The sequence below is a fragment of the Protomyctophum parallelum genome (genome assembly GCF_964188405.1).
Source record: "Protomyctophum parallelum genome assembly, chromosome: 16".
Classification (NCBI taxonomy): Eukaryota; Metazoa; Chordata; class Actinopteri; order Myctophiformes; family Myctophidae; genus Protomyctophum; species Protomyctophum parallelum.
This window is the reverse complement of record NC_139711.1, coordinates 34,091,503-34,117,946: the sequence shown is the minus strand read 5'-3', so window position 1 is coordinate 34,117,946 and position 26,444 is coordinate 34,091,503. Positions and strand designations below refer to the sequence as shown.

Sequence of the window (26,444 nt, the reverse complement as noted above, 5' to 3'; positions counted from 1 at the left end):
AAGATTTAGTCTTTCCATGCGGGAGAACCGGATTTGATTCCCGCAATTTCCCAGGCGTTACATAAGTTTGAGTTTGCTATTTCCTTTACAGACATTAATTGGAATAGAAGACTGACATGGATCTACAGTATGTCTGCGTTGTTGGGTTGTTTGTAGTACGTCACAAGGAGATCCTTGGCTCTGTTTGTGTCTATGTCATGTCCAAAACAGTACAGTATCATTTTGGCCATTGCTTAGAAAGATCAGAAGGCAACGAATACAGCTTAGCCTCCCAGTCATGAGGTTAATAAACTATTATGTTTTATTTTATTTTGTTTAGGTTATTCTATTTAGTAATTTTTACTTTTGGCAGTATTTTGTGAATGTGTTGTATCTCATGATGATGTGCATAATATATGATAGGCTTGTTGTGATATCCCATCATTTTAATCTTCAAAATCAAAGTTTGCATAGTCTTATGTTAAATCCAGACTAAAACTATTGATTAAAACTGGACTAAAACCGTAAAACCTGAGTTTTAACGGTCGGCATGTGATTTGAATAATCGTGTACTCGCTAATTTCACAATCTTCATTCATCTTAATTTTAAGATTTTCTCTGTACCACACTGTAGTCTGTTATTATTTATATTATTAGGCCATCATGAGTCATGAAGGGTATTCATCAGTCTTATCTCACTGTTGGTCTCTGGTGAACTCTGATGAGTGATGAGACCAACAGCAGGGTGCTGGCCAAGACCGTACCCAGTTGAAACAAGCTGGTCTCAAAGGGGCATGAAACCCTAGACTGATTTTGTAGTTTGTATTCCATTGCAGGTTAAAAACTACAGCAGATTAAATACGGTACAAGGCATGATGCAAGTAAGAAACGTGGCTGCAATACAATAATGGGATTTAGGTTTGCCTAGAGCTATGGTTGTGCTGTAAATGTGCTAAACTGTAATGGCTGGAGGCCGTACTGAAAGTCCCAGCCCAGACATTTCAATGAAAGTTGCTCACCCACTGCATATTACATCCCTAGGGACACCTTCCTTCCGTTATTCATCATGTCACTGAGGTATAAAAAGGCAGACGCTTAATTAGTTCATCCGCCTATCCGGAATCGGGTCAGCCAGCTCTGATGGGAGGCGTTCTCAGGCCAGTGTGAAGATATGACCCCCCCCCCCCCACCCAGGGGAGGATTATCCAAACGGGCCTGTTGGGCCCAGGCCCAGGGGCCCCTGAGCTAGGGGGGCCCCTGAGCTTGAGCGTCTGCGTGACCGCGAAGAGGCTCAAACTCAGGAGCCCCCCCAAAAAGGGGTAACAGTGAATAACAGTGACACATACGGTCCTTGTCACCGTTATTAACAATGGGCTTATTCATTTGTGTCAATAAAATAACCCCAAAAGTGTTTAAACCCTCAGTTTGCATTTATTTGGCTTAGTTTTTGTCTGTTTATTATTTTTAAGCAATCTCTTGCTGTAAATTTGGAATATCGCAGGCCTATATGTCATAATTGTTACGTGACAGTATGCTCCACGTCGGGAAGAAGAGAAAAAAAAAGCTCCAGGGGGGTGGGGGGCCCATTTGCATGACGGTGGCCCAGGGGCCCATAATTTCTATTCCCCCACCTGGTCCTCGGTCTGCCACCCGTGGCCTCTCCTATCTACAGTAGGCCTGAAACACCTCCCTGGGGAGGTGACCCGGAGGCAAAGGAGTGCCGCTTCTACTCCAAGATCCTCACAGATGACTGAGCTTCTCACGCTCTCCCTAAGAGAGATGCCAGCCACCTTCCTGAGAGAACCCATTTCATCTGCTTGTTTTTGCAATGTTGTTCCAGTCATGACCCACATTTCATGACCATACTGCAGCTGACAGCAGGAATAAAGATTGACTAGTAGATCAAGAGCTTTGCCCGCGCTGTGAATATAATAAACAATAGAACTGTAGCAATCGATTCCAGGGTCCGGGGTGAGGTCATGATTAATTTTAACAATTACCAGAGCATCTGTGCCAATGAAACGGTGGCAATGAAAACAAAACAAAAAAAACCCTAACCACTTGATTGATCATAGACAAATAGTGGTATCGTAGATCTTCGACCATCCTTGCAAAAGGACATAAAGTAATTGTAATCACTGCTACAATCTAAAATATCTAAAACCACATATTACATACATAAAGACCCCCAGGAAAGTGTTCTAAAGTATGAGGTATAAAGTACAGCAGCCTTGTGTTAATAAAACAGAAATATTTGGTATTGGGTAAGACTGGCGTTATGTATCTTTCACTGCTTCGTCTCAACCATTACTCAATGGCTCTGGTCTCCACCACCGCGGTGGATATTAGACGTTCCGTTTTTTTTATTTTTTTTATGTTGCCACTACTGTTGGAGCAGCCATAAACTACACATGTTCATCTCGATGTTCTGGGCATCTTTGTAATGTTAGTAAAAAAGCAGGTAAAGGAGTAAAGTTTGAGGCAAACTAACATCAGTCACTCTGCCGTTCACTGTAGTGGAAGAGGTGCGCCTGGTGAGGGTTTAAACCCCGCAGCTACGTCGAGTCCGCCTACAGAAAATACGTAGGCTGCGACCATGAGACCCGCTACGGAATCGGTCTATAGGTGGGGCAAGGCATGGCCAGTTTATGAATGGAGTTTGGCCCATTTCACTAGAATTGCTTAACTTGCCATAACCTTACAGTACAGCTTGATGAGCTGTGAGATGTCAATACGCAGTTAACTTGTAGTGTTTAGTGCAGGGGTCGGCAACCCAAGATGTTGAAAGAGCCTTTTCGACCAAAAATAAATCTGGAGACGCAAAAAAATGTTTGCTTTGCCAAGCTTTATTATCCCTCGGGTTGCAACGAAACTAGCAGCAGTGGTGGAGTTTGAAGATGCAATCCACTTTTTAAAAGATTGTTTGCTGTCTTCTACTTTCTTCAGCAACAGCACTCTCTCATTCCCAGCTGCGTGGTCAGCTGTAAATTTAGCATGCTTTCCCTGGAAATGTATTTCAACGTTACTTTTTTTGTTGTTTGATAGTTTCTCACTGCAGATTAAACATAACAGGCAGTCAATCTGCATTGGCTGTGAAGTCCAAAGCCTCTGTCCACGAACTGTTAAATCCTCAGTTTTTTGTCGGCTATCTTTCTTTTTCTCCCTGTAGAAGCCGTAGTAGCGTAGCAGGCAGAAGCCTCACACACCCACCGGTTTGTTTATAATAGACACCTTGCTGGCACGGCACCGCATGCTGTGACCCAAATTTTAGTTGACAATTTTATGTTGAAACTTAATATTTATTCATTAATATATATAATATATTAATTAATTAATATTAATATTCATTCAATCTTTACAAAATTGGAAAACTTAAGAATGTTTGTCACGTTTGGCCTCCTACAGAAACCATGAATGAAAAAATAAACATTATACATTTTCATCAATTTTTTTGTAATGCCACAGGGAGCAACTAGGTTGCTCAGCTATTGCACTCAGTGATGAGAATCAATCTGAGAACCCATCGTCAAAAAATAAAGGAAAAACACTTAAAACAGCGCCCTCATATCCTTTCAACAGTCTGTCTCGAGAGACTATGAGAGTAGACATGGTTGAATAAAAGTCAAATTTTTCTTGAAAGCCTTTTATTCTTTCTACATATTATTTCTCTTGAAAAATCTGTTTGTCATGCATGTAGAATGATGACAGTATTGGGTTCAAGCATGTCATTGTCAAGCATGTCAAGCATACAGTATGCATGTTCAACTCTACTACTCATATAGTGCAGTACTGTATGTATGCAGTGAATGAAGACTTTAACGTGTTTGTGTGGTCATATGTGACCTTGGCCACCTACTTAGAATCAGTTCGTCCTTGAGTCCAGTGGACATTTGTGCAAAATGTCATGAAATTCCCTTGATGAGTTCCTGAGATATCGCTCTCACAAGAATGGGACGGACACGAGGTCATCCACCTCTGGTCATAGTTACCTTAACCTTTGACCACACAACTAATGGGTTCATCCTCGAGTCCAATGAAATTCCATCAAGGTGTTCAAATACCAGTGTTGGGATGACATACTGTATGTACAGATGTACGGACAAACAACCTGGAAAACTATTGCCTCCGGCTTTCGCTGACAGAGACATAAAACACTACATTGTTATGACCGAAGGTCCCAGTTAACTATGGAATCGATGGAGATGTGGAGACCCTGATGTCATGGTAAATGAAACCTGCTGTCGCAGTTAAGCCCATATTTGGAGATCCCTGATGTCATCACTAAAAAAAAATCACCCCCTTGTGAACCGAGTGGTGCAACTCCCCTCTCCCCCTCCTCTCTCTCTCTCTCTCTCTCTCTCTCATTAGCAGGAAACGGTGCAGCACTGTCTCTCTGTTTCTGCATAGCACAACAGCGCCCCTACTGGTACTCATACTGGTGCTCATACATAGGTGAACACATACATAGGTGAACACATAGGTGTACATGGACATTGCTGGTTGTAGGAGTGGTTGCACCACTCAAAAATAATTGTGCATTTATATAGCGCCTTTATCCAAGGCGCTTTACATAGATTGTGCATCAATTCATCCTTTCACACACACATTCATACACCGATGGCGGCAGAAACCATGCAAGGCACTAGCCAGCACATCAGGAGCAATTAGGGGTTCAGTGTCTTGCTCAAGGACACTTCGACACTAACTTTGGGGGAGCCTGGGTTCGAACTGGCAACCTTGCGGTTACCATCCAGCCACTCTACCCCTGAGCCACCGCCGCCACTATTGGCCAGCAACTCTACATCTGACAGAGACATAAAAATACACTACAACAATTAATGATTGACCGTCATGTCTAGCCATCATTATGCCTGTATGTACTGAAATGCAGAATGCAGTATGCACCATGACATTTATTATAGTCATATACAGTACTAAGATACTTTGTTGTACTTTTCAAACACAATGTTAAATGTCCATGCTCTGAAAGTGTCTCTTGCAGAGATGAGTTTTCAGGTTAATGATAAAAGCGTTGGAGTGAACTACAGTAGCTGCCCGAGTTCCGAAGGTATATTAGGTAGAGGTAGTAGCCAGGTTGCCAATGCCATAGGGAGGCACATATCACCCTCAACAGCCAGAGCCAGAGAGAGAGAGAAAGATAACACACTTCTCCTTAGGGAAGTGTGTGTGTGCTCATCTTATTAAAAGGATATTCTACTCGGGTCAGTGCACAGAAGAGTCATAAGTGACAGAGAACGTATTACTCGCATCCAGTATGCAAATTTGCATGATGTGGTAATGTACACATGCACGAACAAGTGTGGTGGTGTCAAGTCAGTGTAACAAATAACCTCCCCTTGAGCCACTTGCAACAACTAATGTTTTCTGACTTTCTGACCAGGAATTACATCATGCAAATTATGGTCACAGTGATTTTATCAATAAAAGGGGTGCTGAGGGTTTGGTCTCATTAAAGGAGCATTCGGTGATTTGAAAACCCCCCCGGTAACAAGATGTGCACATGCACGCACTACAGTGGGGGGACACGCAACAGGCCAACAGCACGCACACCAAGGCGCACCCCTGCTCGTTCATGATTGGCGGAAGGCCCCTCTTTATCCTGATTGGATGAAGGCTGGGCCACCTAGCCAAAAACAAACCTTGGGATTTTTGAACTGGGGACAGGGAGGAACTCTTTATATGGTCAGCACACTATAGTAGGGAGGATTATCACAACAAAACAAAAAAGGAAGTAATATTTGAATTACGTGAAATCACTGAATTAATAAATTCCACTTGGCTAGTCCTGTTGCTGTTACAATGCCAGACAAGGTAGCCTACACATTCAATGCAAAGTATCCATACAAGTAAGACGCGCAAACGCGGGAAGCGAACGCAGCTGTGTGTGTGTGTGTGTGTGTGTGTGTGTGTGTGTGTGTGTGTGTGTGTGTGTGTGTGTGTGTGTGTGTGTGTGTGTGTGTGTGTGTGTGTGTGTGTGTGTGTGTGTGTGTGTGTGTGTGTGTGTGTGTGTGTGTGTGTGTGTGTGTGTGTGTGTGTGTGTGTGTGTGTGTGTGTGTGTGTGTGTGCTACAGCTGCGCCCTCTGGTGGCGGGCGGGTGGTGTCACAGCGGGACAGACACACACACAGACATGAGCTACAGGGTCTCATAGTTAGTGCTCAGTGCGTTCGCAACTAACATCTTCCCATAATGCATTATGGCCGGAAAACCATGGGAATCAAAGTTACAGCAATTCTCCAATGACACAATTGATCGACACAGACACAGTAGCCTCAGCCTGACAACAAAATCAACCATGTAGGCTACATAACGCAGATGCCAACTTCTTAATTTTTTATTTGTTTATATTATATTGTCCTGTTTTACATGCATGATCATGCATGTAAATTAAAACATGCAACTATGCATATGCATGCAACTATCATGCATATTCATAATAGTTCAATCTAGTCGAGCGCAAAGAAGATACATCACCTGGCTGTGTAGCCTAACTTATCATTAAACTGCTGATATGAATTTAGCCTCAAAAGTTAGTTTAGACAGATGTTGTTTTGAATTGACTAGACATCTGGCTGACCTGTTGAGCGCTCTTTCACCCTTGCACCCTTTACACATATTGGAACTCACTGTTGCCTGATTTATACTTTGTGGTTCGACTGTGCCACATACTGAAAATGGCTGATTTAAAATCTCACAACTCGCATCACTTCCGCAGCACGTTGTCCTGTGAGCTTTTCAATCGGCTATATTCGGTGCACAACACCGTCGTATGGCAGAGCATACATTTGAAATGTTTCGGTCAATTCAGTGGCTTGTTTTTCCTCCTGATTTCACGCACGCACGATCTTCCCATATTCCCACACAGTGTGTCCTGGGGCTGCTTGCCTTTAACCTAACCTCTCTGAAAATTGATGTTTTTCCCCGTGGGAGTTGATAGATGTGCATGCCAGAACAAGGTGCATGGTAAACATGGAGCAAAGTGTGCTTGTGCTCAATTATGTGAAAGCTGTATGTAAAAAAAAATATATAGCATGCATTATGTATGACATTTATTGATGTATTGATGGTGAGATTAGTTGTGAAATGGTCTCTGGCTCCCCATTGTATTGCTGCCATCTGTTCTGAAGTCATGTTGAAAGGAACATGTAAGCATGCAAAATGACAAGAACATGTATACGATCCTGCTTCAACACTGCTGACTGCACTTAGAAAACAATAGAGAACGTACGTACGCATACATAGAATAGCATGCTCTCACTCTAGTCTTCTCTTTCATTATCTCTTCTGCATTCCGCACGCACACACGCACGTACGCACGTACACTCATATATATACATGTTTAGCTGTTGCTAATTCTTATTATACCTCATTGTAAAGGTGACTAATTAATCAACGATAAAAATGTTATAAAATACGGGAAGAAATTATCAACCGAATAAGTTAATTTTCCGAAATGTTTAGTGAGAAGTTTATATAGAAAATGATCTTTCTCAGGAGGCCCAAAGATGGTTTAGCATGTCAAATACAAATTATTGGTATATTTCCCCTCAAGTAAAAATACAATAGTGTCTTGTCTGTCTTGTATGGCTTGATATTTATCAAGCTGATGGTACCCCATTAGTTATCGTCTCTATAAATAACTAATGTGTTATCCTCATCATGCAGACGTAAAATAAATTCAATATGGAGACATTTAGTTAGTAGTAATAAGGGGCCTACAGGCTACAGTATAATGTCACAGGATGTGAGGAATCTGAGGATTGTGCAGAAAATGCATGTTAAAAATATAATTCCTATGCCGCAGCCTAACACTTGACAAGCCCTATAAAAAATGTCAAACGATCTATTTCTTGGATGCATATTAGACATGATGCAATTTCATCATATTTGTATTTCTCTTCAGTTGACACATTTAGGGCTGAATCATAATTATTCGTTCTCTTGGCGTTCTCTTGCTGTTTTTACAAGTGTGGCCACAGTTTCGCCTATTTAGTGTGGTACGAGGCATCAAAAAAACAGCTCCCGTAGGATTTTTGTGCTAAAATTGTTTTTTTTTGCAGATCTTGGTTCTATAGGGTCCAAACTATGAGAAAATGATGGGGTTCAAATTTTTCCGACCCCCACCCCGTTTCTGGGGGGGTCATCTATTTGGGACCTCCCAGAACAGTATGCCAGCCAGTTAATGTCCGATTTTCATAATATTAGAATTGTTTAGTATGTTTTAAAACATTCTGAGTTGATTTCTTAAACTTTTAAAGTGGTCAAATGAATCTTTTTTTGACTTTTGGTAGGGGTGTTTCCTCACCTGGGACCTCCCGGACTGACCCCTGGGCCTATCCCAGTTCTCATTACATTCCTTGCTCTGCTCCTGCTCCAGAATATTGTCAAATTAGATCATAAATGAAGGATACAAGTATTTGTAGCTGGGCTCTGATATAAAAAAATAGTAGTAGCCAATACCAGGGGTCTTCCACAGGGGGCCCATGACCCCTAGGGGGTCCTCAGAGTTACTATACAGGGGCCCACCAAATCATTGTGGGATAGGAACTTTTTTCTTTTTTTACATTAAACCACTTGAACCATAGCATCCCTTTTCCAAGGAGAACTTTAGCCAACAATAGCTGATCTACAAGGTTGTAGTTTTTATTTTCAAAGTAAGGTGCCTCAGACCCAAGTGTAGCAAATATTGCTGCTAAATAAAGATCAGCCAGGCTGCTGCTGTCTTTCTCTTTTCTCTTTGTCTTTCTGTTGTCGCCGTCGGTCAGGTGACTGGGAGGGCTACTTGTCATCCTTAGAGGAACTCATCAAGTATTTCTTTGCTCGTGATCTCCTTAAATATGCTCGACTGATGCCAGTCTATCTTGCCCAAATGAACGCTCTTGAACAGGATGACCCAGAAACATGGAACGCACTGAAGTCAGGTGAATTTGTGGTGGCAAAGTCAGAGATACCGTTCACTCATCTCTTCACAGATCAAGCCCTTGAGCAGGAAATCAAGAAGCTAAAGGGACATGGTGGGATGGTTGGACTCAGTAGAGATGAAGCAGCTCTGGACCGACTACTACGACTAGTCACTACCACAACTCATCTTTCTGGTCTAGTGAATCAATACCTCAACAGCTTCCCAAAAGCTTCCAGGTCTTCAAGGAAAGAACATTATCAGCTCTCAGGAGAGATTGCATTGAGGTCCAGAGAAAATGCTCTCAAGCAATGTAAATTGATTGACTTGCACTGTGGAGGCAATCTGTTCAAAGAGAACACACCATTGAAGAGTCTGGTTTCATCAGCGCTTGTGTCAGATGGGGCAAAAAATGACATTCTTCCTGGGCCTACACAATTTTCCTGGGCCTACACAATTTATCTGGTGCTGACTGGGTAGGAAAATGTGTTGGAATCTCCAAGAAGACATGGGTCAATGCCTACTTGAGGCTTGATGATGATGATCCTGCCATTAACTGCTTCAAGGACCTTGGAATGGGTTCCATTCCTCCTGAGCTTGTTAACGGCAAGCTTCCATCACCATTGGAGTCATTGGAGCATTTTGCATGCCGTGTTTACAGTCCAAAAGGTCCCAACAACCTTGCCATTACTAGATGGGAACTATTTCGGTCAAAGAACTTGGAGGGTGAGATGCTACCTCCAATTTGTGCTGCACTGCTACCACATATCCTCTGTGCCAACTACATCACAATGCGGGATAAGTCATTCATACCTGACAAATTGCCCTGAGCTTCCACCAATCGAACAAAATGGATGGAATTCAGATAGTGGAGGGTATGTTCCAGTCAGGTGTCTTCCCTGCCCTCCCTGCTCCAAAGGCAGTACTTGAGCAGTTGAGCTCATCACATGTGGTTGCAAAGCAGGTTGCAAGGGACGGTGCAGCTGCTCAAACAATAATCTGCCTTGCACTCCTCTCTGCAAATGCTATGGTGGAGACTGTGTCAACACTATCAGGGAGGACATTCAAGATGATGATGACGAAGATTAATTGATCCTGCAAATAATGTATTGTAGGCATAATTGACCTATGGGCTCTTTAAGAGGATAGGTGTGTGTGTGTGTGTGTTGTGTTGTTAGTGTGAGTGCAGTGTGTGAAATAAATGGACACGTTCTGCATGCCCAAAGTGAGAAGTTGCAATACCTTTATTCCCTGCAGTAACATCTGTCAACAATAATGGTAGAATACTAATAAACTATCAAAGTACTTTCAAAGGTACATAAACGCAAGATATTCTAATAATATTCGAAATACTTGCAAATCACATATATGGGTGCTGTGGAAGACCCCTGGTATTAACTACTACTCATTTTTGTAAACTTTTAATGCTTAAATTATTATCTAATTTGACATTGTTCTGGAACAGGAGCAGAGCGAGGAATGTAATGAGTACTGAGATGAGTCTGGGGGGCCCTGGGTGAAGAAAGACCCCAACCAAAAGTCAGAAAAGATTATTCTGGCTACTTTCAAAGTGTAAGAAATCAACTCAGAATATTTAAAAACCTATAAAACAACCCTAATATTATGAAAATCGGACATTAATTGTCTGACGTACTATTATGGGGGGTCCCAAAATATATGACCCCCCAAATAAGGGGTGGGGGTCGGGAAAATTTGAACCCCATCATTTTCTGACAATGTTTGGTCCCTATGAAAGCAAAAAAATCACTTTTAGCAAAAAGAATCCTACGGAAATACACCTCGTACCACACTAATTGGGCTTTTCTTTGCCAACTCCAACTCACGCTATTTATTTAATATTGACCACATCACATGAACGCAGTCTTACCATCTTAAAGTGGTGTAGTATTCTTCCTACACACATACATCATGTCCTGTATGAGAGAATAGGGGAAGGTGGTCAACGTCCCGTGATTCCTCGTTTGACCCGGCAAAAACTTGGTTGTGTGACTCAAAGAATATGATTATTGGCAGAGTCGCCGAAAGTTTAGAACATTTGGCAGTCCCATTTTCATTTTGCACAAGATTGGTGGTTGCCATACCAATACAATACTTACCATATGTTGTGCTATGAAGTAAAATGTAACAATTAATGTACACATTCCATAATGCAATCCCCCAAGGTGAAAGCTGTGTTTCACCAGATGAAAAAATGGCAAATTCAGCCCGAAATACATGTACTGTATGTGTGACTCAATGAATATATTAAATCTATCTGTGTAAGCTTATAGATCTGACATGACATTTACGGCTTGGCTTTGTTTTATGTAAAGCACATTGAATTGCCTATATGCTATACAAATTAAGATGCCTCCCTTGCCTCATGGCAATTACCGCCTCCCACATGTGCAATGCATAGTAAATGTTTAGTCTGGGGAGGCCCGGGAGGGTGTAGACTCAGAGTAGACAACCACATATCTCCACTGATATACATGCAGTTTTCTAGTGCCAAATCACCACAAGTTCTCTAAAGGCACTTAACATATTATACTATAGAGCAGAGAGACCCAGCGGTTGCCTTCTGAGTAAACATTTCCGTTGTGGAAGATATAATGTTCCTTAACAAGAAAAACCTTGCACGAACAAGGCTTTAGAGTGGCCGGTATTGACCTGGGGTGTCTGGGGTGAATGTGAGAAGAGAGAAGAGAAGCAGCAACAAGAATACTATAATAAGAGTTATTATTGCTCTTCTTATTATTGTCAACGATAATGACAATAGTGACTACTAGTCTGCAGCAGTGCAGCCATATTCAATGAAAACCCTTAATACGTGCAATCACAATCCATGGGAGCCTGTGAGACGAGAAAGCACATTGACTGGACATGAGTGGATACAGATGGATAGGAGGACGGATTAAAGAGGAGAGGATGGAGATGAGGGATAGGAGATGGGTATAGAGAGGGAGGGTTTGGGTATAGGGAGAGCAGAATGGAGGGATAGGAGATGGGGATAGAGAGGGAGGGTTTGGGTAGGGAGAGCTGAATGGAGGAGGGAGGAGGAGAGAGGAGTTAGGTGTGCCATGGGAAGTCATAGCTAAAGGCTAGTTGAGATGTCCACATTTCAACATCTCTTTGTGGCATTTCAGAAAAAAATATAACTTTAAAATGAAAACTGATGTTTGAGATACTTTTAGCTGATTCGGAATTTTACTAATCCAGTTCCTTCCATTCCTCATATTATGTATTATGTATTATATTCTTGAAATCACAGTAAATGAGAGTCCTTTATAATTCTTTCCAAACAGCAAAAATAAACCACTTTTTTCCCCTATTACCTTGAAACATGAGCATACTGTAGGTTAATCAATTTCCGGTTAAATACCAACCTCACAGATTACTACATAATTGAATGCCACAGACGAAAAACAGTTCAAGTCACTATTGATCCATAATGTATAAATGATAGATAAGGGTTCAGGACAATGAGGCCTTTTCGTGGAGGGGTCAGAATGTAATTTGGACTTAGACTGTTTTTACGTCTGTGGTACTCAATTATACATCCATTCATTTAGAAATGTTTAAATTGCAATAGTATTATACCAACTCCCTAATGAGAAATCACTGTTTTCTTCATCCGTTCAGCTGTGAATGTTGTGGTGAGGAATGATTGAAGACTCCTCTGAGATGCTTCCCCACCACCTTTGGATTTTCTTTTTGTGAAAATGAAAGTAGTCAATCTGGAAGACAATCTGGTTTACAAGCTTACTGGATTTTGAACAGGATTGCAAACACGGTGCAATCCATTGCTGAGGTGAACATTTTATAATACCATGCTGTAAAAATGTCTTTATGATTTTATGCCTTAGATATGGCAACATTACCCTTTCCCGTTTCCTTTGAACATAAACGTGCGAAATATACAACCTTTGTTTAGAATAGGTAATGGTATAGACCTGAAAGAGAGATTGTTCGATTAATAGAAGAATATTGCTATGAAAATACATAATCGAACGTTAGAGCCCTACATCAGTCTGTGCACGTGGAGCCATCAAGGTCCCAACAGGGCTCTCGGGAACACGAACAGGGACATCTGATTGATTCCCTCCTGTTGTATTTATCTAGATACTTGTGTGTCAGGCAGCGTGCACACGTGTGTTGTAAGACAGATGGAGAGAGAAAGGGGGAGTACTAGACTAGAGAGTGAAAATGTAAAGATGCAGACTGGACTGAGCAGACTAGAAACGGGTAGAGAGAGTGGGAGAGAGAAGGTGAAAGATGAGAGAGGGGGGGGGGGGAAAAGTGAGGAGGTTTCTTTGATAGAAATGGAGCTCTATGGCTCAAGTGATCTACAGCCTGTTTATGTCTAATTCCCAGGGTTCATAGCTCTCTTCCATCAACCCACAGGCAGGCAGCCAGTTGTTTGCACTCTCGGTCCTTGGTGGTCTAATTCATCCTCTCTTGGAGGTAAAGATGTCATTGTCCCAGGTCCAACAGCAGTTCATTTGTATTACTTTAAAAGGACAGTTAATAAGCTGCATCATGTGTAGTGTGGAAAGAGTTAATATTTAAAATTGGTGGCCAATTGTCTTCTCTAATACCATACATCTCTACAACAATTGGCAAGCTTTGTGAACCTCCCTTCCAGGTACTACGGTAGGGTTGCCTTGCTTTCCATGAGGACACATAAGGGATTCACCGACTGAACTGGCTACATTGAACTGGATCATATACCAAATGAACTGGCTCTTCGAGAAAGCCCTTCACGATTACTCTAGCTTTACTAAAGTATAAATACACTCCTCTACCCACATAACACACATTAATGCAGTCCGTTTTTCTACTAGCATCTGATTGAGTGAGCCAGCCAGTTTAACAAAGCACCTGTCCTCCGGCCAAGCAGATGGAAATTAAACAAGGCTCTTCTGGACAGTGATGAGAGATGACCAGATTTTCATCAGCGTTGGTACAGCCACAGCAGCTGTGTTGAACACAGCAGGCTGCTGTTTGATGTGGGTTTGTAGGGTCATCACAAACAGCTGTGTATTCATGTCCCTGACAGGACTTAGCAGCAGCTATGATACTTTGGTGACTGGCACAGATGTGCACCTTTGCCACAGGTGTTGACAAATATGGGTGGGGTTTCTGTGAATTTAGCTGTGATGACACAATCTAATGTTGGGAGAGAAAATGTATCTAGACTATTATGTTCAGGCAAATAATTTTTGGGGGACTGACTGTTATTAGCAAGCAGTCACGGATCAACCCCTCCGAAGTCCCTGTCGCTACACCAAATGAAAAGGACCCATGCATGCGCTCCATGCATGCGCGCGCATGCATGTGATCATCATCATTACTTGCGCAAGCAGAGCGCGCAAGTAATGTTTTCGCCCGGTCTCCTTCGTCGTGACAGCTGTTCCGCCATTCGATGCTTACGCAGAAAAACATCAAATCTGTGCCTGTGTTGCTGGACCAAATGACCACAAATGACCATATCTCTTACGTCATCATTTAGAGCTAGTCATACGTATACTATATACATAATCAGTAAAAAATAAAATAGCAAATTGTGCCTGATCTGCTGGGACCAGAGTACGTGGTGTGTATATGTATGACTAGCTCTTAATGATGACGTAAGAAATATGGTCATTTGTGGTCATTTGGTCCCAGCAAACCAGGCACAGATTTGCTGTTTTCTTGCATAAACATCAAATGGCGGGACAGCTGTCACGGTTTTTGGCGCAAAGTAACCACAGTATACCGCTAATCAACTTACAACTACACACTTTATACAGTATAGAGTATAGAGTATATATGTATACGTATATAGTATATGCCTATATACTATATATATACTATATATATTTCTTACGTCATCATTTAGAGCTAGTCATACGTATACTATACATAATCAGTAAAAATAAAATAGCGCCTGATCTGCTGGGACCAGAGTACGTGGTGTGTATATGTATGACTAGCTCTTAATGATGACGTAAGAAATATGGTCATTTGTGGTCATTTGGTCCCAGCAAACCAGGCACTGATTTGCTTATATACTTTTTTTTTTCTAGGTGTTTACATGCATAAAGTAGATAGGTAGCAAATAGTTACACCTAATAATTAGACATTTCAAACATTCCTTCACAGAGATATTGAGATTCCACCGTTTACAGAAAAATTATACTGTATAACATATTTTAATTCAGTTTATATACCTTTTTTTCAACACATATCAATGATTTATTTGTCTCTGAAAAACTAAAAAGGGACCCAGAATATATCTACAACGATAAAACAGTATTTCTTATATAGATAGAAACTTGAACCATACTTAATAATACTAGGTGTTTATATGCATAAAGTAGGTAGGTAGCAAATAGTTACATCAAAACATCAAATAATCATTTCAAACGTTCCTTCACAGAGATACAGTACTGATATACAGCGGTCGAAAGGACTTGCGCGCTCTGCTTGCGCACTAGTTGGCCATTTATGGCCTACTAGTGTGCAACAAGCAAGTATGCACTCGACAGAGTGCAGTTCTAGTTGTTACTATTATGAGCTCTAAAAGATTGTACTATCTGAACAAACACCAGGCTACAGTAAAAGTCTTGTAAGTCTATAGACTTTCCATTTGGTCTAATTAGACTGTTGTTCTATGCCACATGAGGAGCAGGGGTGACAAATGATTTAACGAGCTACGTGGGAAGCCCTAATTACTCGGCAATTAGAAATGTAATTACGGGGTGCCGTTCTCCTACAGCCAGCTTACTAGCTAGCTATAGCTGGCTGACTGGGGGAACAGAGACATAGTGGGTGTCACATTTTAGCCACTGGCTAATCTGTCATATACTGTAGTACACGTAAAGGAAGGCACCACAACAGATAGGGCAGATAGGGTTTCCTTTGCTAGCCTGCAGCTAACTGTGAGCCGCCTGCTGCTCCTGTAATCTGTCACAGTCTCACAGATGGGCTACCATGGCCTGATCAAGTCTCCCCCAAAGGACAAAATATCACTTGATTTCATTTCATCATGGTCATTCAATAACTGCCATGTTTTCCAGTGCCTCAAGGCAGTTGTTTATTCTACTGAGGTGACACACCCTCTGTATTATTGGCAATTGTTGACGCGCAAATAAGGGCTAGTCCACCCTGAATCAGAAATCATGTGTTTCTTATCTTGTGTCATTAACCAACTGGTTATTTTACAGTACTGTGAACAGTTTTAACCCATTTTGTGCGGGAACCCCTTTTGGTGTTGGCATTATGCTATAGTTTAGCTATTGAAAAATAGCAGATCTACAAGCTCATAGTGCACCACCGAGTGGTGCGCTACGAGCTTGTAGGTCTGCTATTTTTGAAAATTCGAAGAACGACTGACATAGAAACATAGCTTTTTCAGAAAACTGTCAGGATGTAGAAGACATTTTTAGAATCTGATCTCAGGTCAAAATGGGTTCAAATGTAAAACATCTAATTTGTTCTTTTCTTGTTTAGGAAAAGTTGCTCTAATATTCATAACTATATCCAATTCAAGGTCATATGGATTCAAGATTTTGTAAGCCTGAAGGGGAACATTTGTCATTTTGGCTGCCCCTTCCAAAGGGAGGTCAGAGTGCAAGTTCAACTACAAACTGGTGCACCTGGACGAGGTGGTATATTTATCTTTATTAGGGCAAACGCATCATGGATGGAGGATCAATTGCAGGACAGTCTCTTGATATACAGTATATATTCTTTGTATTATTCCTCTGCAAAGAAGTCAATGAATTTAACCGTCTTATGAACATAATCTTATTTATCTATACCTCTTTACCTAAAAGAAACTGCAGCAAGCACAGGCCAGTTTCAGTTTGAGCAATGGGTGAGCACATTGTTCATATTTTTTGGGGTCAGCAATCATGCCATGCCTTCAGGCTGTGTTGTGGTGCATTAATGAGACGCTACCTTGTGCCAATGGTGACAGATGAAGACTAAGTGGGCATAGCCTGACTAACCCAACCCCGGGCTCTGGATGACCTGCCAGCCTACAGGCATCACTGCTATCGTGTTGTGCCATTCCCTTTTGCGAGTTTTAAACCGCATGTTTATATGTTTAACAGCATAAAATATGTTTGTTATAATATGCGATGGGTTTCATGAAAAAAGTGCGATCAGAGTTACTGAGCTATCTCTCTATAAGTAGCCCTGGGCCTTGAAGCAATTTCTTTTGACCAGCTAGGCCAACAGTGGATTACAACTTCTTCAGTCCGCGGAAATCCATAATTAGTTTTGAACTCGGGACCTCCACTCCTGATAACTACTTGGAATGTAGGAGTTTTTTTGTTTTGTTTTTTAAGATATTTTTTATGGCTTTTTTGCCTTTATTGATAGGGTACAGTAATGTGACAGGAAAGGGGGAGAGATAGGGGGAAGACACTCAAACCCACGGCACGACATCAGGCTACCGGCTTAGGTGTCTGGACCGCCCAGGCGGAATGTAGGAGTTCAATTTGTTTGACTCAGTTCCACAGATAAATATATGCGAGTGACATCATCACACCCGGAAGTTATGCGGGAACCCCTACTGAGTGCCAAAAACGACTTCCTGGCAGCCTATTCATCCAAACAGAAAAGTTGAATTTGATTGCATTAAACAACATTAAACTGACTTTGTCACTCACTTTGCCACTCGATTTTCCATTCACTTCATGCATGTGTATACCCTCTATAGTGAGCTTGTAGATCAGCTATTTTCAAAATGTTATATTATTTGGCCAATGTTTGACCAGTTGTTATTGTGACCATAGGTCGCATTTACTATGAAAACCTGCATTTCCATGTGTCACGTCACGTCTCCATATGGTCACGCCTCGTGGCATCACACCTCTGTATATGGTCACGCCTCGTGACATCACGCCTCGTGTTATCATGCTTCCATATATCCGGGGCGGCTGTGGCTCAGCAGGTCGTCCAATGACCAATGGGTCGGCGGTCGAATCCTGGCTCCTCATGTCCACATGTCGAAGTGTCCTTAGGCAAGACACTGAACCCCACCTTGCCTCCAGACAGTGGTAGGCAAGACACTGAACCCCACAAGAAAAACATGTGGGAAGGTTGAGAGGACCACTGTTTTAGACGTTTGTGTTGGTATTTTCAGCACCCTCTGGTGGACAATTTTGCAGACACAAATGAAGAACCACATTTAAAACACATTTGGGATCAGACTTTTAATTGGACTTAAATTCACATAAATAACATTGGTTCATATATATTTTTTGTAATTATACAATTTTATATAATATATATTTCCCCCTATGATTTACATTCCTTTCTGGCTAAAAGTATCTTTAATATATTTATGGAAACAGAAATCCTTGCAACACGCCACTCATTTTGTGCTGTTCGTGAAGGTCCAGATACCAAAAGGAGAGGAGCGCATTTCTCTTGAGTTGTAAAAAATAATTTCCCAATGAACACGAACGGAAATCTGAAGAGGAAAATCTATTGCATTTTCTAAGGTATTTCACTGCACTACAAACGGTGTGTAGCAACTGAAAATCATCCACTGTATATATATTTTACTGTTTTGAAAAGAAAAGAAAAGCACTGCAAACTACCTGACAATTATGGCAATGAGCAAGTCTGAATGTTCACTTTTGATGAGATATGATTTGCTAACGTGAATGAATGATCAATCCAAAATCCCAAAAGAAACGCAACCCCACAGGAAATAAGGAAAAGTGTCATGAACCAGGAGTGAGGTCACATAGACATGCAGTGACCTGGGCTGGCCAACGCTTGTATAAATGAGTTCCATTTGTCTGTCCGGATCACAAATCAACACAACAATCCCTTCTGTCAGAGCTTTCAGTCAATCTTATTACTTATTTGGTCAAGACTGACAAGGTGAACAGTGATGACTTACTGTAAATTAACGTATAAACGGAAGCAAAAAGTTACCATGAGGCTTTTTGTTTTGTATGCAAGTTAAAAGGTATTAAAAAATGCCACTGTATTTCCCATGAAAGCTAACTGTATGGGATGGACCTGACTCAATGAAGGTATCAATCATCATTTAACTACAGTAGTAAGTCAATCATTTGAGTCCTTATTGGCAGAGACTTGGCTGATCATAAACAAAGTAAGCAAAGTAGAAATATGACAGAACATTCAGCATTGACAATACATACAATACATACAATACCCACTGATAGTGAAGATGGCCATGGGTCATCAGTAGTATGAACGTGTTCTCTGGCTTGTACACATAGAATCCAACAAGGCTTCATGTAAAAAAGAATTTAAGCAACCATTTTTAACAGAACCTCAGGATCCTAATCCTTACTATAAATAGTCTACCTGCATATACAGCAGCGCATGTTTGATTGTCTTGACACTAACCAGCTACCTGAATATCAAACCGGAGAAATCTCATACCTAACACACAGGCTAGCAAATGTTAATTTAGATGTGAGTAGTTCTCAAATTGGGGCCCGGGAACCCCCAGGGGTCCATGAAGGGGTTCCACAGCTAAATTATTGTAACTCAAGAGTAGCTCAGACTAGAGTAACAAGTACGGAGTACTATAAATGGATAAAAATGGACGCTTTCAACTCTATTTGGTTCCGTTACCCTCTCAGAGTTAAAACGGTCTGTGGTCCTAAATTCATACCAAACTTGGGGTCCGTGAAATAAAAAAAACTTTGAGAACCTGAACCACTGATTAAGAGAAGACAATGGGCTGGGTTTTAAATGTTGGTTGACTCTAGCAGTGGAATGTGCAACAAGTGTTCAAGATCAAGTCTGTGAGTGTGTGTGTGTGTGTGTGTGTCAGTGACTGATGGCAAACATGACCTGGTGAACATTAACAAGATGCTTAGATTTCACATATTTCCTAGTGTGGGATCCTACAATGTGTCATGCATTACCACGTCAAAGTCAAACTGAACGAAACATGTTTACAGTATGTACGTGTTGTGTGTTTATGTTGGTACGTGTGTGTTATAACAAATCCCGGAGGAAAACACGCAATCATGCCATGGTATCGAGACGTGACGGCTAAAGCGTTGAACCCCTCCTTCCCTGAATAGTGAACTTTTTTTATGCATTAGTTTATCATTTCATTGTGATAAAAATGGCATAAATGTCATTATCATATCCCTTTTCTATACAAGGTAAATTCGCTATAGGCTATATAAAAAAATCTATGGGGAAGGAAAGCAACCATGCTACCACTGGTGCTTGCGTTCAAAGCAGTGAGAAAACGCTTGATTTTGCTGAAGGATATCTGAGATCATATTGCAGTATGCATCAAATCATACATAATGGGAAATCATATTCCGTACACAAGCAATTCTCCTTTATTTATTGTAGGCTATTTGTTGGCTGTCAAAGATAAAATATGAGTCTTTCAATTAAATTATACCAACTTTATATTATTATTATTATCATTATCATCATCAGAGTTTATAGATTGGAGTTATGTAATGTTAATCTGTTATGTTAAATTACATGCATTAAATTTATGACCATTTTGTTATTTGTTAAAGAAAAGGACTATGGACTTTCACAGGAATGAACGCCGACACCAGGGGGAACTACTTCTCCCTTACCTCCTCTTTTCAGCCCTACCAAAATTCAGCCCCATGTCTTTTTTAAACACTCATAGAGGGTAGATAGAGTCAATCTAAAAAGTGCATCATGAATACATCGTGTTCAACGAAAAAGCAAACCATGTAATTTCTATCATAAATTAATCAACACTTTTTCCTGTAAGGTTCAATAAACATCTTATGATACAAGACGAGTAGTCACATGGTGTGAGTCAACCTCCTAGTATTTTGTGAATATTCAGAAACAAAACACTTCCTGAACATCAGAAGGTCAACAAAATGTGCAACCTTTAAGCCAAAAGGAAACCACAATATACAGCTGGGTCAAATCTGTGAGGAAATTATAGATACAGACAATTTAGCTGCGACCAGTTATAACTGTTGAAGGTATAACACATGCACAGTGAGAAGAGGAGTGCAGCTGTACACTCTTTGGCACCAAATATAGGTCCACAGCTGACACTGGGTATCATTAGTAAGATGGTCAAGAAAATAAAGTAGGCTACTGGAAGGCACTACTATAGCTAACTGTTTATCAGCATGTGCATGCTTCAAATGACATAAAAGCATCACACAACATGGTTGGCTAACATTTTAAGCAGTGCTCCAATCACTACGAGTACACCTGCATCCTTTGCGTCAAATTTGATTTTGATTTCTCTCTCACTCCACCTTCTACTCTTTGGCCTCTTGCAAGAGAGATATCAGAAGTTCTCACTGTATATATGCTGTACCAGCAAACTGTGATTTGTTAATACAATGACAGACTCTCTTTGTTCTTCCTTCTAAAGCAAAAGTAAAAAAGGAAGATTTAATTGAGACAGACCAGAAGTCCAGGGCTCTCCGATTGAGTAACCAACCCCTCTTCCTCAGCGGTGACAGGCCATCTGATGAATCAGGGGTCGACTGGAGACTATAATCTTTCAAGCCTCTTGCCAACAGTATGCCACTCAGTGATGAATCTTCAAAGCGTTGGGTGGCTTGGAATTGGATTTACAATTCCTGGACCAGTATACCACTCTCCAAACCTTTCCTCATCCATAGGGTAGAAAGAAAGAAGTCCACACTTTAAAATGGAGGGTATAGCAGAACTCAGTCTCACATTGACAGTGTCTCCCGGCTTCCAGGCCCAGGAGGGGTCTAATTGGCCATCGCAAGGCCATCAGCTAGTATAGGCTTTTCTCAGTGGCACGCCTTCATCCCGGACACATAGGGCGACTCTTGACGGCACAGGCCCATTTGCTGCTCTTGCTGGTCCAGTGTGCTGGTGTCAACAAAGTCAGGAACAGGCAGTCCGGACAGGATCATGACTGACTTGTTCCAGATCATGAAAGTGGGCGCCACCGGCAGCAGGAAGGAGATGTCAAAGGTGTGGAGATGCTGCGAGTTCATGGCATCGTAGAAGGACAGTGAGTTGTTGTCATAGTCCAGCAGGACGCCCAGCCGCCTCAGCTGGAGGCTGGCCTCCACCAGCATCTCCTTCCCATTGTGGCGCACCACAAAGTTGTTATTGCAGCGTGTGAACACCCATGAGGACGAGTTCTTGCCGCTCCACTCGTTTTTGGGGGCGGATTTGTAAGCCACGCCGATCGCGTACCTGCAGGTGATCAGAATAGAGAAACGGAATCAGTTTATTAGCTAAATATGTGACTCTGTGCATCTACTCTGTTTCTTACTCCTGTATTGCAACATAATTTCAATAAAGGTCTCATAACACAGTCATATGTAGTGTGGCATGTAGTGTCTCACCACGTGGACGCTCCTAGGAGAACCTCCCAGTAGTGGCAGCCACTGTCGATGAAGACGTTTCCGGCTGCACCGTAGGAGCCTGTGCCACTGAAACGCTCCGGTGTGTGGCTCTTTTTCAGCGAGCTCTCGTCCTTCTCCATGGTCAGGCAATCGTTGGACAAACGTAGTTTCTTGTGGGCTGTCTTAGGGTCTAGCTTGAAGGGCTGGCCTGGGTAGGAGAAGAGGAAAGAGTGAGTTGCTTGTCAAGACAAATTAGGTGGTAGCAAGTAGGCTAATTGGTACACATTCAGGAAAGATGCATGGAAAGTCTGTTTTCAGATATGTAATGGCAGTGGAGGATTTAAGAGGTACTGTATAAGAAGAGAAGGAGGAAAGAAGAGAGCAATAAAGGGGAAGGAGAGGATCAGAGGATGAAGAATAAGAGTGATAGAAAAATAGCAAGTAGACTGAGAAGTGTGCATGAGAAGACCCAGGAGCAAAATAGAAGTGAATGAAATATGTCTCATTCTAAAATGTCAGAGCCTTCTGAAAGCCTTTGGTAAAAAAAACCATTCTCTAATAGGGGAGCAAGCCACCCTAGACTGCTGTCCTCTGTAACTCCCATCAGGGAGTCTTTGGGAAATTGCCTTCACTTCCATGGCAGCATCCGTCGGTGGTCAGTCGATTCAGCAGAAGCATTACTGTCATTTGCAACAATTCAATTTCATATGACACCTGCAATTTGGATGTAATGGGTGGAAACATAAGTAGGGGAGAAACTAAGTGAACAACGGGGAGAAGAGTTAAGTGAAGAGCTTAAGGGAGGGGAGGCAGAGGGCAGATTGTTTTGTGTGTCTCTGCAGGCTGTTGGGAGGTCAGCTGTGTGTCTCTGCAGTCTGCAGGCTGTTGGGAGGTCAGCTGTGTACCTCCCAGTCCTGACATTTAACTGTGACACCTCCAGCCTCTCTGAGCCTCCTGTGGCTTAATGAACGATACAATGAGGACCTCCTCCCTCTCCGTCTTTCTAATATTCATCGTGGTCTCCCTATTTCACCCTCCTCTTCCCCATTCACTCTCTTATCCTCTGTATCCCTCCAACCTCTTTCTCTCGCCCTCTTCCTATAATCCGCATGGTGAGTGTGTGTTACTGCGTGTGGATATGAGACGACGGGGGCCAATGTGCTGCTGGCAGCCAATTACATTAATGCGCTCTTTTCTTTGAACTGCTTATCGCTGCCAGCACAGCCACTTCCAAACACTGGGGCTCTGTCATGCCTTTCCAGGGGATGGCTCCTGAGAGCCGGGGCTGGGCCCCGAGATTGGGAAGAGGAAACACGTGACGCAGCACAACACACACACACACACACACACACACACACACACACACACACACACACACACACGTACGTGTCGGATAAGTCAGTGAGTCAGTCAGTCAAAGACATGTCTGTCTATTGGGCTGGACCTGCTGATGCAAACAAATGTATGTATGGGGGAAATAATATTTGAGGCCACTTGAAAAAAGTGTTTCAATCCAACTTTATTCCACAGGGTCCTTGAACAGTTGGACATCTTGAGTGAGGATAGTATCGGGCGGCGTAATACATTATTTTTCAATTCGGCCAATTTCACTCAAGCGTCTCCCTTCCTGGTGCATCTTCCTTTTCGGGTGCTCAGGGATTGATTGAGCAGATTGAGTAATGAGGGAGATGGAGAATGACTGCCCTTTATCACCACAATGGTCTTCGCTGCACTCTAGACTAGTCTAGAGTAATTCCATACCATTTGAAATTCACTTGACTGTACATGGATTCAGAGTGGGCTTAAGTGTGTATCATATGCTCAGGACACTAAGAGATTGACCCGTACCCTGTATTGCATACCATCTCCTCATATCTACCATCTTTCTTTTCCTATTCTCAGATTTTCTGTTGAATTCTTTCCATTCATTTCTTGTCCTTAACTTTTCCATCTTCACCTAGACTATACCTCGAGAATAATGCTCAAACCCTGAAAACACAATAATTTTAGAATCTGTTCTATCGGTACAGTGGTGCACATTTGGTTATAGACTTTGGTTCTGACTGAAGAGCCTTTGGGAGGGGCAAGAGTAGGTTTGAGAAGGTAGATGTGTGGGAAATAAATATTTTCGCACTTGGTAAGATTGCTAATTTGATGTTATGGGAATATGGGTAGATGGGAGCAAAATGAGGATAGACCCCTGGGGGACCGTGGTTAATACAGGTATATTTTTTCGCCAGTACATTTTTTTATTTTCTCTCCCTCTTCATTCACATCTGTTTATCATATTTATCTTTTCTCCCATTGTTTTCTGCTTCTTCTCCTTCCTTGTCATTCTTCCCCTTCGAGCCCCTTTGCTTCTCCTCTCCTCTCCTCTGTTTACTTTGGGGGCTGGGCGGTAGCTTGAGGCCTGTCACCAGAGATGCATTCTGGGTAAATATTATTACAGGTCCTTTAACAGGAAGTAGAGAGACATGCCTCTTGGGTGCCCTGTCATGTGATATGTTCTGGCGGGATTGTCTGACACAGTGCATGTAATATCGCTGCCGAGTGGAAACCTTGTAAGTCCAAAAAGATTACTTTTCATGAAATGGAAAAATAAATAACCATAAGTTAGTTCCAATGGATATTGGTAGTTATTATTTAGTCACAAGCTCTTGTTAATACTTTTCATTGGTTAAAACCTCTTGAGCCCCATTGCCGGCGGGGGCAATGGCTGTTTACCTCTGAACAGCACTCAATAAATCTAATCGGACCTAATCAATCTGCAATTGCAATGTTGATTCTGGGGATTTTCCCCCTGGACCCCGCTGGGGCTTAACAGGTTAAATATTTGAAAACACACAGACAACCTTAACCAAAAATAGCAATAATTGTATTAGACCTAGAAAGCCTGTGATCATTTAATTAACTTTGTAAATGTTCATGTATCAGAGGCATAGAACGGTCTGCTTAACTTCTGTTCGGTTACAAATTGGCGGCCTAAATGTGATAAATGCTCTGTTTGTACTCGCCCATTAAATAATTTCAAAGACGTGGAGTGAAATATGGTCCTCTAGTTTTATATCCATGTGAAAGTTCTGGCACAAAACGTGTATTTAGTCAATTATCTCCACTTTTTCAAGAGATGCACACGGACGTCTTTCTCTCCGGGCGAGAGGGGGCCAGAATGATCAATGAACTGATTTTACGAATACGTCCTGTTTACCGCAGACGTCAGGGACCCAAAGGTTTGGGTCACACAATTGGCAGGTGGTGTGATTAATTACCCAGCACCTATCGCAAGGCACCTGCCAATTGTGTGACCCAAACTTTTGTGTTTCCCTGGTCAATTGGTGATGACGTCTGCGGTAAACAAGTCGTATTCGTAAAATCAGTCCAGCGATCATTCCGGGCCCCTTTGCCCGGAGAGAAAGACGTCCGTGTGCATCTCGTGAAAAAGTGGAGATAATTGAATAAATACAAGATTTGGACCAGAACTTTCACATGGATATAAAACTAGAGGACCATATTTCACTCCACGTCTTTGGAATTATTTCATGGGTGAGTACAAACGGAGCATTTATCACATTTAGGCCGCCAATTTGTAACCCGAACAGAAGTTCAGCAGACCGTTCTACAGTATGGCTCTGTATGTGAAATACTGTACTGGGCTATAATTGTATAGGCCTACAGTACAACTTCACAGCTGTAAAACAACAAAGTATGTTAAGTTATGAACAACTGTTAAAAAAGTTTAAATATGCATATACAAGGTTTCTGCCCGAACAATATTGTACAGTGGACACACACACACACACACACACACACACACACACACACACACACACACACACACACACACACACACACACACACACACAGTCGAGTGTTTGTCTGGAAATGCGGTTGCTGTATAGAGGAGGACCAATTTCACTTCCCCAAGAATAGCTTCTGTTTTTCACATAGACTGACACGATTTCAAAGATTGACAGCCTGGCCTCTACAAACAAACAGCAGCAGCCAGCAGGTACATCAAGATGGAATCATTCCTGAATTTGACTTGATAGGCCATCCTAGCTGGTGCCACCGCACAGTCTAACACCACCCCAGGGATTTTCATATTTTCCAAACTGGAAACGGATGACAGTCATTAATGTTTACAAGCTTTGTGTTACAGGAAGGGTTATAGGATACCATCTTTATGCCTTTTCATGGGCTTTTACTT

The 26,444-nt window shown here is 41.9% G+C and overlaps 1 protein-coding gene across 4 annotated transcripts in view; it reads right to left on the bottom strand.

The window, feature by feature from the left end:
* Positions 1–18,094: 18,094 nt before the first annotated feature.
* The window catches only part of LOC310873119 (putative E3 ubiquitin-protein ligase MID2), a 184,093-nt gene continuing 175,743 nt past the window's right edge, over positions 18,095–26,444 (bottom strand). For all 4 annotated transcript variants that reach the window (XM_083785420.1, XM_083785419.1, XM_083785422.1 and 1 more), the window contains 2 exons: positions 22,238–22,445; positions 18,095–22,085 (listed from right to left, as the gene is read on the bottom strand). In XM_083785420.1, coding sequence (XP_083641546.1) covers positions 21,671–22,085; positions 22,238–22,445 — 623 coding nt within the window. In that variant the 3' untranslated portion in view covers positions 18,095–21,670. The remainder of the gene's footprint in view (positions 22,086–22,237; positions 22,446–26,444) is intronic.